General features: G+C 58.3%; 1 protein-coding gene and 1 long non-coding RNA gene across 4 annotated transcripts in view; one reads left to right on the top strand and one right to left on the bottom strand.

The window, feature by feature from the left end:
• The window catches only part of DOT1L (DOT1 like histone lysine methyltransferase), a 72,960-nt gene that overhangs the window by 17,587 nt on the left and 39,833 nt on the right, over positions 1 to 15,540 (top strand). For all 3 annotated transcript variants that reach the window (XM_077978913.1, XM_015122411.3, XM_077978915.1), the window contains 4 exons: positions 2,188 to 2,231; positions 8,409 to 8,483; positions 11,901 to 11,964; positions 13,615 to 13,843. In XM_077978913.1, the coding sequence (XP_077835039.1) occupies positions 2,188 to 2,231; positions 8,409 to 8,483; positions 11,901 to 11,964; positions 13,615 to 13,843 (412 nt within the window). Of the gene's footprint in view, positions 1 to 2,187; positions 2,232 to 8,408; positions 8,484 to 11,900; positions 11,965 to 13,614; positions 13,844 to 15,540 lie in introns of those variants that run through there.
• LOC144336993 (uncharacterized) lies at positions 13,137 to 15,462 on the bottom strand. Its single transcript, XR_013409545.1, has 2 exons — positions 14,909 to 15,462; positions 13,137 to 14,819 (listed from the first exon to the last, which is right to left on the bottom strand). It is a non-coding gene; the product is annotated as an uncharacterized LOC144336993 (long non-coding RNA).

The raw sequence follows: 15,540 nt of genomic DNA on the forward strand, positions 1-15,540 counted from the left end.
TGCAAGCTCCGCCTCCTGGGTTCACGCCATTCTCCTGCCTCAGCCTTCCCAGTAGCTGGGACTACAGGCGTCTGCTACTACGCCTGGCTAATTTTTTGTATTTTTTTGTAGAGACAGGGTTTCACTGTGCTCACCAGGATGGTCTCGATCTCCTAACCTCGTGATCCGGCCGCTGCAGCCTCCCAGAGTGCTGGGATTACAGGCGTGAGCCACCGCGCCTGGCCACGCACAGCTAATTTTTTGTATTTTTAGAAGAGATGGGGTTTCACCTTGTTAGCCAGGATGGTCTCGATCTCTTGACCTCATGATCCGCCCACCTCAGCTTCCCAAAGTGCTGGTATTCCAGGCGTGAGCCACCATGCCCGTCCCCGAAGTGGTTTTAGACTGAGAAGAAAGTTGCAAAGCACCGCGCAGAGACTTTCCATGTGGCTTTATTTCATGGCAGTACCCTGATCTGAACCAGGAGGTGGGTGGAGCTGTGGCCTCAGCGGCATATACGTCCCATCCCATCACTGCCATAAGCCCTTGTGTCTCCTGTCTCCCCGATCTGGGCTGATCCCTCAGTGCATAAGGAAAGCTGGGGCGGGGTCTCCCATGGTCTGGCCTTTGGAGGAGAGCCAGCTGGGTCTCTGTGTGGCACGCCTCAGTCAGGCTAGGCTGCTCCTCAGGATAATGCTGAGGTTCTGCATCCCGGCAGGAGCCCCACAGATGGGGCTGCGTCCCGCTGGGCCTTGGGAGGCTCATGGCGGCGGCGTGTCTCACTCTGGTGACGCTGGCCTTGTGTTTCGTCAGGTAGCGTCCGCAGGTGCTCCGCTGGTTGCTTTTCCTCTGCCTTGGGAGAGGCACACTGAGGCTGTGTGGCTGCCTGGGCTGCCTCTGATGCGCCCTGTGGACTGCAATATCCAGCGTGTCGCGTCTGCAACTGATAATTGCTATAGCGTTTGCCTAATGGGGATTTAAAAAAAAATGGTTCATTTTTATAAAAAAGACATGGGCTGGCCGGGCGCGGTGGCTCAGGCCTGTAATTCCAGCACTTTGGGAGGCTGAGGGTGGTGGATCACCTGAGGTCAGAATTTTGAGACCAGCTGGATCAACATCAAGAAACTCCATCTCTACTAAAAATACAAAATTTGCCGGGTGTGGTGGCTCATGCTAGTAATCTCAGCTACTCGGGAGGCTGAGGCAGGAGAATCCCTTGAATCCCGGAGGTAGAGATTGCGGTGAGCTGAGATTGCGCCATCGCACTTCAGCCTGGGCAACAAGAGCAAAACTTCGTCTCAAAAAAAAAAGACATGGGCTCTCGCTGTTTCCCAGGCTGGCCTCGAACTCCTGGCTCAAGTGGTTCGCTCACCGTACCCAGCCTGTTGTGGGTTTCTATCAGCACAGTAGCACGCAGACGCGATGTGGAAAGCGCACAAGTGTTCTGGTGGTGTGCACTTCGTCTCTGATTCTTGGTGATGGATGTGGAGTCGGAGAGGCTTGGGTGGCCCTGCTGGGTGTGAACCTGCCTTTGACATTGGCCTTGTAGAGGGAGTGAAGGGCAGGGTGCTAGACAGGGAGGGGTCTGTGTCAGGCCAAGCAACTTGGTTTTAGGTGTGGCGGGTTCTGGGCTATGCCGCGGCCGCCCAAGTGGGCTAGCCCAGTGGTTTTTTTCCCATGGTACAGGTGGGGAAACAGGCCCTGTAGAGGCTCCATCACCTGCAGTCACGTACCAGGCCTTTGCCGAAGCAGGACTCCCAGCCAGGCTGGAGCTCCCTGGCTGGAGCAGCGTCGGGAGAATTCCTGGTGGTCCTGCATAGCGCGGCCTGAGGGGCTTGGGGTGTGTTGAGTCAGCTGACCTCCAGGGAAAAAATGGGGAGACACGTGGAGGAGCTTGGGGCAGCCGTTTGCTCTAGGGTGGGAAAGAAGCAGGGCCGGGGGCCATAGACTCCATCCCAGCCTCTCCCTGCTCTCTGCCTGTGGTAGGACACAGCGTGCCAGGAATAGGTCCCTGGCAAGGTCTGTGTCCCTTCGTGGTCCAGGGTCTGGGAATGTCTCTGGTGGTCTCCCCTGGTGGTGGGCTTGGGAATTGCACCAGTTGGGAAATGAAGAGGTGGGAAGTTGATGGCATCACTTGTCCGGGAAGAGAGCGACGGGCTCACGGGGTGGAGGGTGGCTCTGCGTCTCAAACCTCTCTCTCTCTCTCAGGACAAACATCACGATGCTGCTCATGAAATCATCGAGACCATCCGGTGAGTACACGGCCTGCAGCGCGTTGTCTTCAGAGCCTGGGGCCGCATCCGTGGACGCCCGTGCCCTGCGGACTCTGTGGTGGGGATGGCTGCCGCTGGGGTGGATTCCTGGAGGTGTTGCGAAGCGGATCGGGGTGACCCAGGGACAGCTAGAGCGGCTTCCTCCAGCTCCGTTCCTGGCCAATGGGTGCAGAAGTCCTGAGCTGGTGGGGTGTCCAGTGGTCCTCCAGGGGCGTTGCACTGCCTTCCTCTGTCTCCTTGTCAGTCTCCCCACTGTGGGTTTTGGGCTGACCTTCACCCTCACGTGCTTTTGACGGCCTCCTGTGTCTGCCCCATGGGTGCAGAGAGGAGCGTTCCGGGGATGACTTGGATGGGCAGGAGGAGGAGGCCATCCCATCCTCGTGAGCTCCAGCCTGGTCTCCAGGGTCTGCAGCGACAGTGTGGGGAGGCCCTCCGGGTGCCTCTCTGCTGCCCACTAGGAAGCTGCCCATGGTGGCTGGCATTCTGCCTGTCTCAGGTGCTCAGGGTCAGAACCCTCACTGTGTGGCACCTGCAGGGAGGCCACATGTGTCCATGTGGCCCTGGCGTCTTGCTGGGCTGTTCCTTGGCATGCTGGGTGTGAGGACACCGCCTGTGCACAAGCCCAGCATCTGCCCAGGCCTGCAGCTGCCACAAGGGCCATGCCGAGCTGCTCTTGGCCGGTGGCTCTGTGCCAGGCCCTGGCTCCTGAGGCCTGTGGTTCACTATTGGGGCCCGGCAGCCCCTCCCTTGCCAGGGTGTTTGAGGATTCAGTGAAATTGTTTGTGTAGGTCGGCCAGGGTGGGCCTGACCCAGGGCCTGTGCTTAGAATGTGGGATCTGCTTTTTTTAATGTCATGATTTGTGGACCAGGCAGTGGAGTAGGGGCCCCTTTGTTCTTCGTAAAAGAATCCTGGTGTTATGGTTGGAGGGAGGGCTGTGGATCAGGCAGCTGGGCCCCAGCCCAGCCCCCGCCCAGCCCCAGCCCCAGCTCAGCTGCAGCATGCTCCTGGCAGCCAGCCGCCTCTGTCTGCCTGGGTTTCTCTTATTGCAGCCAGGGGCCAAGACTGTGCTGGCATGGACCTCTGTGGGTGCTCCTCACATAGGGCCGTGCAGTCTTTTTAAGGACGCTCAGGCCGTGCGCACTGGCTCACGTCTGTAATCCCAGCACTTTGGAAGGCTGAGGCAGGGAGATCACTTGAAGCCAGGAGTTCGAGACCAGCCTGGGCAACTTGACGAAACCCTGTCTTTACTAAAAAAATATAAAAATTAGCTGGATGTGGTGGCGGGTGCCTATAGTCTCAGCTAGTTGGCTGAGGCAGGAGAATAGCTTGAACCCAGAAGGTGGAGGTTGCAGTGACCCAAGATGGTGCCACTGCACTCCAGCCTGGGCGATAAGAGTGAGACTCCATTGCAAATAAATAAATAAATAAGAATGCTCAGCTGGGCATGGTGGCTCATGCCTGGACTCCCAGCACTTTGGGAGGCTGGGAGGGTTGATCACTTGAATCTAGGAGCTGGAGATTGGCCGGGCAACATAATGAGATCCTGTGTCTACAAGAAAGTAAAAAATTAGCTGGGCATGGTGGTGCATGCCTGTGGTCCCAGCTGCTTGAGGGGCCGAGGTGGGAGGATCACTTGAGCCCAGGAGGATCACTTGAGACCAGTGGCACTGTGATTGTGCCACCGCCCACCAGCCAGGCAACAGAGTGAGACCCTGTCTCAAAAAACAAAACCCAAACAAGAAAGAATGCTCCAGTGCTGTGGCTTCCCCGGGCCAGTGTTGTCTGTGCAGGTCCTGCCAGTGACGCCCAGACCAGCCTCTCGGGTTAGGGTCTTGGTGCGGCAGGTGTGGAAGCCCCGCTCTGACCAGGCTCTTGCTGGTGGGTCTCGAGGTGCTCAGGCAGCAGGTGAGTTGCATCTGCTCCCCATGGGAAGTGGCCTGCACAGGCTTCTGGGGTCGGAGGAGACCCCGGGCCCCCGGATCTCAGGCGGTGACGGTGAGGGTGCCTGTCTGGCTGCATGCTCTCCTTCTGCAGGGCTCAGAGCTGACTGTCTTGTTTGAACCTTGTGTGTTTTCTGGGGAGTGCATCTGGAGCTTAAGTGTTGTAGGGAACAGGGGTCCAGGCACAGGGGTGCGCACCAACACCTGGGCATCCGTGGTGTAGGCAGAGGCCTCGAAACTCAAACCCCCTGGAGAGGCTGCTTTCTGCTATGTGTCCCCAGCACGTGACCAGGGTTCTCACGATGTGACGCTGCACAGACCTTTTCTGTCTCACTTACCCCAGAAACACTGATGACGTTCTTACACAGCAAACACCATTCAGTCCCCATACGGCCAGTGTCCCAAGCGTGTCCTCCCACAGTGTTACTGTTTTTTTGGGTCAGAGTCTCGCTCTGCTGCTCAGGCTGGGGTGCAGTGGCGCCATCTCAGCTCACTGCAACTTCCACCTCCTGCAGCTCACTGCAACTTCTACCTCCTGGGTGCAAGCAATTCTCCTGCCTCAGCCTCCCAAGTAGCAGGGATTACAGGTGCTTGCAACCATGCCCAGCTGATTTTTGTATTTTTAGTAGAGATGGGATTTTGCCATGTTGGCCAGGCTGATCTCAAACTCCTGGCCTCAAGTGATCCAGCCCCCTCGGCCTCCCGAAGTGCGGGGAGGGCTGTTTAAAGATGGTTCGGCTGTCCCAGGCTCTCCTCGTTTGGATGTCCACTTGAGAATCAGCCTCTCCATTTCTCCAGAAAAGCCAACTGGGCTTTTTCTAGAAATTGGTTTGAGCCTGCAGTTCAGTTCGGGGAAAGGGGCGTTTAAACAATGTCACTCCCAGGTATTCCTGTTTCAGTGCTTTTTTTTTTTTTCGAGGCGGAGTCTCGCTTTCTCACCCAGGCTGGAGTACAGTGGCATAATCTCGGCTCACTGCAACCTCCATCTTCCAGGTTCAAGCAATTCTTCTTCCTCAGCCTTCCGAGTAGCTGGGATTACAGGTGCCCACCACCACGCCCGGCAAATTTTTGTATTTTTAGTAGAGACGGGGGTTTCACCATGTTGATCAGGCTGGTCTCGAACTCCTGACCTCGTGATCCGCCCGTCTCAGCCTCCCAAAGCACTGGGATTACAGGTGTGAGCCACGGCGCCGGCCTTTGGTGCTTTTTTATGTGGCATTTTGACAGTCCTTTGCTGCCAGTATGTGTAAAGACTGCTCCCTTTTGCCTGCCGGCCTTGCCTGTGCTGAGCTCGGGCAGCGTCCATGCGTATCCCTTAGCGTGCTCTGTGGCGCAGAACCACGGGACTCAGTGAACGCCATACCGTGCTGAGCTCTGGCGCCGTCTGTGGCGCAGAACAACGGGACTGAGTGAACGCCATACGGCTGCTCCTTTCAGGGTGCTTGCTGCTTGTTTTTCTTGCCAAGTTGCTCTGGCCAGGACCTCCTGGACGATATGATGAGAAGTAACTGCAGACGGCTTTGCTCGCGTTGATCTCGGGGGCCTTGCTCAGTGCCTGGGGCTTTTCGTGATCTGTGTCGTGGAGTCCCCTGCCGGTGTCATCCGGGTGTGAAGGTGTTGACCAGGCTGGGGAGGGGTGATGAGAGGCACCAGTAATCACAGAGGGCAGGTACTGCAGCCCTTCTGACAGGATGCTGTGTCTCTCAGTGTAGGAGGGTCTTGGGGGCACGTGAACCTGAGGTCGGGTCCTGGCCAGCTGGTTGGAGTCTGTGGCCGGGTGGGGACTTGGTGTGGGGTGGGGGGCAGTGAAGCTGCTCTCGGAGTTCTGGAAAGCTGCCAGCTGGACTTAGCAGGTTGAGAGGAGTGGGGAGCAGAGGCCAAACCCCCATCCCTCCCCGTTCCCTCCTGCAGAGCCGCAGGCCAGGCGGCTGGGGAAAGTGGGCCTTTGGCTGTCACAGTGTCTCGGTGACTGATCCCGTGCAGTTTTTAAGTGGAAGGCGTGTTCTTCCATTTCTGGCCTCTTGTGGGGTACTGTCCTGATGGCACCGAATGCCATCCTGTGTGCTTTCCCACCTGCCCACGTGGGGCTGCTCAGACCTCTGTCCTGGTTCCTTCGGTGAATTGCAGTCACTAATTTTAGAGTGAAGCAGCTTTTCCTCCCTGGGAGGTGCTGCGCGTGGTTGTGAGGTGTCACTGCGCAGTTCCCTCACGTTTTTAAGGGATTGTGGGGTGTGTTGGTAGGGGATGTTGGTCTGCTGTTTCCTTTCTTGTCCTTTCTTTCCAGCCCTTTGTGTCTCTATGGTTTTGGTGTCAGGATGATGCTGGCTGCATAAAAACTGAAAAAGTTTCTGTAAGTTTAGTGTTGTGTCTTGTCAGTGTTTGATGGAATTCACCAGTGAAGCCGTCGGGGCCTGGAGCCGTCTCTAGGAAGCAAACTGACAGGTGTAGAGCTGCGGAGCTGTTGTTTCTTCTGTGTCAGTTTCGGTCATTCATGTCCCTCGGGGGATTTTTATTTCATTGAGGCTGTTGGATTTATACCATTTTCTTTTGTTTTTATTGTGGAGACAGTCTTGCTCTGTCACCCAGGCTGGAGTGAAGTGGCGGGATCTCGGCTCACTGCAGCCTCAACCTCCCGGTTGAAGCGATTCTCCTGCCCCAGCCTCCCGAGTACTAGGGACTACAGGCATGAGCCACTGCACTTGGCTCCATTTTCTTAGTATCCCTGATTCTCCTCTTACTGTCTGTAAGTTCTGCAGGGATGATGCCCCTTTCATGATTGGGTCCTTTTTTTTTTTTTTTTTTTTGAGACGGAGTCTCGCTCTGTTGCCCAGGCTGGAGTGCAAGGGCATGATCTCGGCTCACTGCAACCTCCGTGTCCTGGGTTCAAGCAGTTCTCCTGCCTCAGCCTCCCAAGTAGCTGGGACTACAGGCATGTGCCACCACACCTGGCTAATTTTGTATTTTTAGTACAGGTGGGGTTTCACCATGTTGGCCAGGCTGCTCTCCAACTCCTGACCACAGGTGATCCACCCACTTCAGCCTCCCACAGTGCTGGGATGACAGGCGAGAGCCACTGCGCCCGGCCTTCATGATCCTTTTCAATATGGTATCAGGATCCAAGTGAAGTCAAAGAGTTTTAATGGGCTGATTTGTTTCCGTCTCTTCATCTATGGCCCCCTCTGCCTCATTTTTCTTGGCAGTGTTTGTTGATGAAGCTCTGCTGTATTTTGGGATTAGTTAATTCTTCAAATTCCTATTGGCTTTATTTTATTTATTTGTTTATTTTTGAGATGGAGTTTTCGCCCTTGGTGCCCAGGCTGGAGCGCAATGGCGCAATCTCGGCTCACTGCAACCTCCGCCTCCCAGGTTCAAGCGATTCTCTTGTTTCAGCCTCCTGAGTAGCTGGGATTACAGGCCTGCAACACCATGCCTGGCTAATTTTGTATGTTTAGTAGAGATGGGGTTTATTCATGTTGGTCAGGCTGGTCTCGAACTCCTGACCTCGTGATCTGCCCACCTCGGCCTCCCAAAGTGCTGGGATTATAGGTGTGAGCTACCGCGCCTGGCACCAGTTGACTTTAGTTTCTAGTCATCGGTTGCTTTTTGAGCTCTGATGTGGCCAGTGGGTCCCTAGACCAGCCCTGTAGCAGGTGTGTTCACTTAGCTCCCCGGAGCCACCGGCGTGTGGCCTGGAAGCCATGTAAAATCAGTGTACTTCAGTAACAGCTTCATGGTGCACATCGTAGCCTTAGTTTTGAAGTCACACCTCCCTTCTCTCTCCACTCTGAGTGGAGTGGTAGGGCTGTTTGTTTTCTGTTGGAGAGGATGCAGTGTTTAAGAACATGCTGGTAATGCTCAAGATTTTCACACCTGTAATCCCAGCTCTGTGGGAGCCTGAGGTGGGCGGATCGCTTCAGATCAGGAGTTCGAGACCAGCCTGGCCAGCATGGCCTAACCCCGTCTCTACTAAAAATAAAAAAATTAGCCGGGCGTGGTGGCAGGTGCCTGTAATCCTAGCTACTCGGGAGGCTGAGGCAGGAGAATCGCTTGAACCCGGGAGGTGGAGGTCGCAGTGAACCAAAATCACGACAGTGCACTCCAGCCTGGGAGGCAGAGGGAGACTCTGTCTCAAAAACAAACAAACAAAAAGACAAAAGACAAAACAAAACCAAAAAAACCAAACCCCTCCTGATCGTTTCTGCTGCTGTGTTTCAGATGGGTCTGTGAAGAAATCCCGGATCTCAAGCTCGCTATGGAGAATTACGTTTTAATTGACTATGACACCAAAAGGTAAGCAGAGTCCTGCCCGGCCACTCCGCTCTGAGGACAGACGTGGCTCTTGGGGAGGACAGGAGGACGCATCCTATAATTAGCTCTTCTTAGATGGTGCAAGCTGATCTGAAATTTCCTTTTAGAGTTGGCCGTGGCCACCATAAAGTTATTTTGGTAGGAAATGTTTATCAACTCTTGGCAAAGGCTGTCAGAGGCTGGACAGAATTGGAAACTCCGGTTGTGGAAAGTGGGATTGGCATGTGTGGAGTCAGCCTGCGCTAGTGATGGCTCTTTTTATAGCGGGCGGCTGACGGCCAGAAGTCCGAGTTCCTGCCTGAGGCTGCTGGGAGGGCCTGGGCGACCTCAGGCTCCTTGGCAGCTCTGCTTCGACCTCAGTTGGGTTTCGTTAGTCCCTGTGTCTCCAGCCCTGTGGCTGTTAGCAGTTTTGCCCTGGCAGCTTCTGGGTCTTGGAGGAGGGTCTTGTGGGTGGAGAGGGGCAGGGCTGTCTCTGGAATGCTTGGAAGTGTTTTGTTTTTCTTTGAGAAGGAAGACATTCCAGGCTCACGCCTTTTTCAGCTCTTGGGAGTCTGAAATCGACAGAGTAGTCCTCCGTCAAGGGCTATGCTGTCGTGAGCTTAGGTGAGCCCCTCTCCACAGAGAGTCAAGCCTAGAGGGCCCTGGCACCCTCCCGGGCTGAGCACATGGCTGCACTTTACCTGGCTCTCCGGCCTCGCTGGCGTGTGGGAGGGACTCCTTTGTCTGTGGTCAGCGGTCTCAGCCTCAGTAAGCCTCGAGATCCTGTGCCCCTCCCTCAAGCCCTGCCCATTCCCTGGTCAGCACCCTGGTACCCCACAAGCAGACAAGCGCGTTGCTGGCAGGGTCCTCCATGCCGACCCGCTGCCGTGGATTTCACGCCACCTGCCCCGCAAGTCTGGGCCTCTCGCCACCCCTCATCAGGCGTGATGGTGTGCTGGGCCCTTCCCTGGTTTAGTATAAAGGGTGTGATACAGCGTGCAGATAAACAGCCGCATGGCAGGGTCCACAGGGAGGGGCCTGCAGGGCCCTGCACAGAGCTGTGTCTCTGTGGAGTTGGGGTGCACTCACCCCAAAGCTCTTTGCACCCTGTGCTTTTGGGTTTTCATGGAGGCTTCTTGGAGACTTGCTTGATGATTGCCTCCATCTCTCTCTAAGCTTCTTACTGCAGCTTGGGCTTTACCCTACCCGGGACCTTACAACAAAAGATGCTCCCATCACCTAGAAGTTCCCAGCCATCAGGAGCTTTATTAGGAACCGGAGGCCCCTCGGGTGGGTGGGTGTTGTTGGGCTGAGCACTTTCGTATTAACCTGGGGCGCTTATGGCGCCTCACTTGTGTGTGGCCAGCGTCTGCCTTGGCTCTGAGCAGCGAGTGTGTCAGACGCTGTGCTCACGGCGCCCCTGCACCTGGGTGTGTGGCGTCCTTCCCCTTCGTGTGGGATGGGCTTAGCCAAGGCTGGAAGGACGTCAGGGACAGGCTGGGCAGGGGGTAATTGTTGGAGCTGGGAGGACCACCTGAGGGACCGAGCCATTAGGGCTTCAGGCCAAGGACAGCGCAGCTCCTCTGAGCACCTGCATTTGCACATCCTGCCAGGGAAGGGTCTCTTCCCGGGAGTATGCAGAGATGATTTTGGGAGGGTCTGGTTGTCAGGGTTGAAGGCGGTGAGTAGAAGTGAAAACACAGGAGGGGCCAGCACTGCTCCCCGGAGCTGCGGGGAAGGCGGGAGGCAGCAGGCTGGCTCTGTTGGGTCATCCGACCCTGGCCAGATGCTGCTCATGGACCGAGGCCCACACGGTGCCTGCTGGCCCTTCATACTCCCTGGGCTACCTCCGCCCCTGTGTCCTTTGTCCTCTGGATGATCCAGGTTCTGTGTGGCCGTGCTCCCGGGGCTGTCAGCCGGCTTTTGTTCTTGGTGTTTGCTGCTCTTAAGTTCTCTTGCTTTATTCCCTGCAGCTGCTGCTTAAGAAAAGCATGAACCTGGCCTTTGGAGCGCAGGTTTTCCTATGAGGAAGGGAAAGTGTGAACCTTGGGCACACACTGCCCAGGTGAATTCAGGGCTGCCAGGGTGAGGCAGGAAGAGCATGGGACTGGGGCTGGGGCGGGAGCAGGGGTCTGATTGCGCAGCCACGTCTCGGAGCATCTGCCAGGCTCTTGGGGTTGCCCTTGGGAGGAAGCTGCCTGCGTGCACGTGGAGGCAGCGGAGGAAGGAGGCGGAGGAAAGTCCCAGCCGCGCCCCCCCGCCCTGCACAGGTGCAGGTCTCTTCGGTGCCGGGGACTGGATCGTTCTCTGGCAGGGACTGTCCTGGACACTGCAGGTGCCGAGCAGGGTCCCTGTCTCCATCTGTTGCTTGCCTTGCCATGTTCCCGGGGTCCCCGGTGAGAGCCACTGTGTGTGACAGTGTTCACGGGACAGGTTACCCCTCCTCCTCCTGTCTCTTGGTCTGCTCTGGACACCTTCTGAGGTGGTGGGACAGACGCTGTCGTCCACATTTTGCCAGTGGTTTGGAAGATGAGCAAGTTATCCCAGGTCGAGACTGGACAGACTAGGCCAGGCAGACCCTGCAGCAGGCCTGCCCCCACCCCGGAAGCCCCTCTGAGTCTGGGCCTGGGCGTGGCCTGTGTTTCTTGTGGCTCACATGCCCCACAGACAGTGGGCGCTCCCTGGAGCACAGGTGCCCCCTGCTGCCCTGTTGGCCCTGCTCTGGATGCTGTTGGGCGCAGGCATTTAGGTAATGAAGCATTGCCCTGTGGCTAGGGCTGAGCGGGGCAGAGCTGCTGCCAGGGGACTGAGTCTCACGGTGGACCCTGCTGTGCCACGTCTGACGTGACACACTGCTGACGTGTGAGTGAGTCGGAGCTTTTGAAGGACACGTGCACAGAGCAGTGCGGGCGTGGGTGGGGCACCCTCCGTTCTGCAGTGCTCCCTCCTCCTGCACCTGCCCCGTCAGAGGCCCAGTGATCCCTGGGACCCCAGCCATTCACCTGCCTCTGGCGATGGTGGCTATCCCCAGCCAGGGCAAGGAAGACCCTCTAAGGCCGGCCCCAGGGGTCCCTGCTGTTGGGCCGGCCTCAGTCCCCCTCGAGCCCTCTTTCTCTCCTCACGCCTCCAGCACACCTGGACCTCAGCTTTGTGTGGGGAACCTGGGCAGGTCCAGACTGCCTCAGGGCTCAGTGCTTTCCTGCACCAGACTCTCGGCCGGCCTCCTCGCCTGTGCGTCAAACCTGAAATCTCCATCAGGGTGGAACCTGAGGCTTCTGCCAGAGGGGTCTTGGCCAGCTGGCTGGTGGCTGTCCAGCCAGAGACCACACCGTGGAGCCTGCCCTGTCCGTGTGCTGTCCCCTCCCATGCATGCGGCTCGCGCTGGCCCGTGTGACCAGGGCCTTCCCTTGCCTTTTTCAGCTTCGAGAGCATGCAGAGGCTCTGCGACAAGTACAACCGCGCCATCGATAGCATCCACCAGCTGGTAGGTGGCTTGCCCCTGCCCGGGCGGTCAGTAGTAGTGCCAGGCTCCCAGACCCCTCCAGACCCCTTACGTCACCACCTTGTGGCACAGGGCTCCCCTTAGAGCCCCCAGGGATTGGAATGTGCAGGATGGGGGGGACCGTGGTCTGTGGGTGAGTGGTGTGGGGGCTGCTGAGGCTGGGCTATGTCCTCGTGGGCCACGCCAACTGCGTGCTGTGGCCATGTGCCAACGCAGAGCCATCCGTGGTTTGTGTGCTGAGGCAGGGCCCTGAGGGTTGTGGTGTCTGAACATGCCTCTACAACCCTGGGTTTGTGACCGTGGTGGGCCCCAGCAGAGGCAGGGTCCCTGTCCTCCCCAGGCTGTGTGAATGCCGGCCTTCCCCTCGTACCTCCCCCACACCGCCTGCCTTCATCAGGCTGGATGCTGGCCTGGGCTGCGCCCTTGGACACCCCGGTCCTGCTGTGTCTCGTGAGGCTTTCCTCACAAAGGACGGGGGACACAGCGAGCTGGGGTGGAGCAGGGAGGGGAGCGTGCTGCTTCCCATGTTCTAGAAGGCGCCGGGGGCCCCTGGGGCATGAGGGCAGGGAAGCTCTTTCTTGAAGGTCTTGCTGTGGAGGGAGTCCTGCTGGGGGCGGCATGGGCTCACTCAGCCCTCCTGAGTGGGGCTGGGCTGTCCCGCCCCATGAGCCTGCCACCCTGCCCCAGCTTCCCCCTCACCACGTGCATGCAGCTCTGTGGGCCCCTGAGAACTGAGCTGGCTGGGGCGAGAGGGGACCACCTCAGCCTGCTGCAGGCGGTGGGAAGGAAGGCGGGGTTCCAGGTGGGCGAGTCAGGTGAGGTGCCACGGGGAGGAAGGCGGGGTTCTAGGTGGGCGAGTCAGGTGAGGTGCGGCGGGAAGGAAGGCGGGGTTCCAGGTGGGCGAGTCAGGTGAGGTGTGGCGGGAAGGAAGGCGGGGTTCCAGGTGGGCGAGTCAGGTGAGGTGCGGTGGGGAGGAAGGCGGGGAGGAAGGCGGGGTTCTAGGTGGGCGAGTCAGGTGAGGTGCGGTGGGGAGGAAGGCGGGGAGGAAGGCGGGGTTCTAGGTGGGCGAGTCAGGTGAGGTGCGGTGGGGAGGAAGGCCGGGTTCTAGGTGGGCGAGTCTGGGGAGGAAGGCGGGGAGGAAGGCGGGGTTCCAGGTGGGCGAGTCAGGTGAGGTGCGGCGGGGAGGAAGGCGGGGTTCCAGGTGGGCGAGTCAGGTGAGGTGCGGTGGGCTCAAGGCTCTTTCATGGGGCTCGTGGCACCTGATGGGGGTCCCTTGGTGTCGGCACCCTGCTCTGCTGCCTCGGCCCGGAGGAGGGATGGTGGTCTCGGTGGCCTGTGTGGTCTCGGTGGTCTTGCCAGTGAGGAGAGAGGCCTGTGGTGGGAGGAGGAGCCTCCTGGGACCCCTCTGAGATGGGGCCTGTCCCTGGGGATGCTGCTTTGCTGCTTGTAGGAAATGGGGCTGGGTTGGAAACTGACCTGGGAACCTGGCGGCCACCCCACAGGTGGACGAGAGGCCCTGCAGCCGGCTCCCTGCTTCTGCTGGGAAAGGGCCTAGGTCTCAGGGGTGGAGGGGCTAGGCAGCCTGTAGCCGTGCGGTTTATGTGACATGGCCGGGCCACCCTCTGTCTGCAGTGGAAGGGCACCACGCAGCCCATGAAGCTGAACACGCGGCCGTCCACTGGGCTCCTGCGCCACATCCTGCAGCAGGTCTACAACCACTCAGTGACTGACCCCGAGAAGCTCAACAACTACGAGCCCTTCTCCCCTGAGGTGTACGGGGAGACCTCCTTCGACCTGGTGGCCCAGATGATCGACGAGATCAAGATGACCGACGACGACCTGTTTGTGGACTTGGGGAGCGGTGAGTGTCGCCCGCCACGCCCGGCTGCTGTGCACTTCCAGGCCACACGCTCTGTGCCTGACCCACACCTGCTTGGAGAAGAGTTTAACAGGGACTCGCGATGTTGGCGTGGACGGCGCTTCCTTTTCCCGGCCCCTCTGTCTCGTTGTGGGTCCGTTCCTTTCCCCAGCCCTGACCTTCCCCAGAGCCCGGGGCTCTACCCAGAGAGGAGAAATCGCAGGAACCCAGTGGTTCCCAGACCAGGCCCATCCTTCCTGGTGCCCGGAGACTCTGCTTTTCCCCTGCTTCCCACCAGCGGGGGAGCTAGACCTGTGCCCCCCTGTTGCTCACTCCCAGAAGCTGCCACTCGCTAGCCTGGACCCCAGCCCAGTCCCCACCCATGCTGCAGCCCACTGCGGTCCTTCCCTGGGCACACCTGCTCCCTTTGCAGCAGCTGGAAAGTTCCCATGCAGAGGAAAACCCCAGGTCCCTGGGCTCATGGAGGCCCTCTCGCCCTCCCTGCATCCCCGGCTTCCCTCAGTACCCCTGCGTCTGGGCCATGCCCTGCCCCTCCCAGGTTGGGGCTCAGGGTGGCCTCGGCAAGTCCCTACAGACCACCTCCCACATGCTGGCATTCTTTCGGCCTCCCCCTGCACTCAGAGTCTGACAGGCGACAGGCTCTGCTTGTGAGGCGTCGTCTCCTCTCAACCACGGTCGGGGCCCCTTGAGACCAGGCCCCAGGTGTGGGTTTCTGGCCCTGTCTTGAGCCCCGGTGTGGCCTGGCCGAGGCATAGATGAGCAGTCAGCTCAGGAACAACCTCATCAGCCTGACGCGTTCCTGATGGGACCACCCCATCCAGGCAGGGCTGACGGGGCCACCGGCCGACAAGGGTCAGATGGCGGAGGCCCCTTCTCCACAGTGTCTACGCTGTCTCTGGGCTTCTTGGACCTCGACGGACATGTGAACCTTGTGCCTGCAGGAATGCGAGCCCCACATCTGCCTCACTCCACAGTCCTGGCTTTGACGTGGGGGAGGGGACCTCGATGGACATGTGAACCTTGTGCCTGCAGGCATGCGAGCCCCACATCCGCCTCGCTCCACAGTCCTGGCTTTGACGTGGGGGAGGGGCCCCGAGGGCAGGGACCAAGAGGACTTTGCACAGACCCGGTGTGGCGGCTCACGCCTGTCATCTTAGCGCTTGGAAGGCTGAGATGGGAGGATCGCTTGAGGCCAAGAGTTCAACACCAGGCTGGTCAGCGTAGCAAGACCCCATCTATATTTACTTATTTAAATTTATTTCCAAATTTTAAAAATGCATTAAAAAGAATGTATATTGGCTGGGTGTGGCGGCTCACGCCTGTAATCCCAGCACTATGGGAGGCCAAGGCGGGCGGATCTGAGCTCCTAAGGTCAGGAGTTCGAGACCAGCCTGTCCAACATGGTGAAATCTCTTCTCTACTAAGAGTACAAAAATTAGCTGGGTGTGGTGGCACACGCCTGTAATCCCTGCTACTCGGGAGACTGAGGCAGGAGAATTGCTTGAACTTTGGAGGCGGAGGTTGTGGTGAGCTGAGATCACATCACTGTACTCCGGCATGGGTGACAGAGTGAGACTCCGTCTCAAAAAAAAAAAAAAAAAGGCATATCTGGCTGGGATCAGTGGCTCCTGCCTGTAATCTCAGTGCTTTGGGAGGCTGAGGTGGGAGGATTGCTTGAG

This window comes from Macaca mulatta, chromosome 19, assembly GCF_049350105.2.
Source record: "Macaca mulatta isolate MMU2019108-1 chromosome 19, T2T-MMU8v2.0, whole genome shotgun sequence".
Taxonomy (NCBI): Eukaryota; Metazoa; Chordata; class Mammalia; order Primates; family Cercopithecidae; genus Macaca; species Macaca mulatta.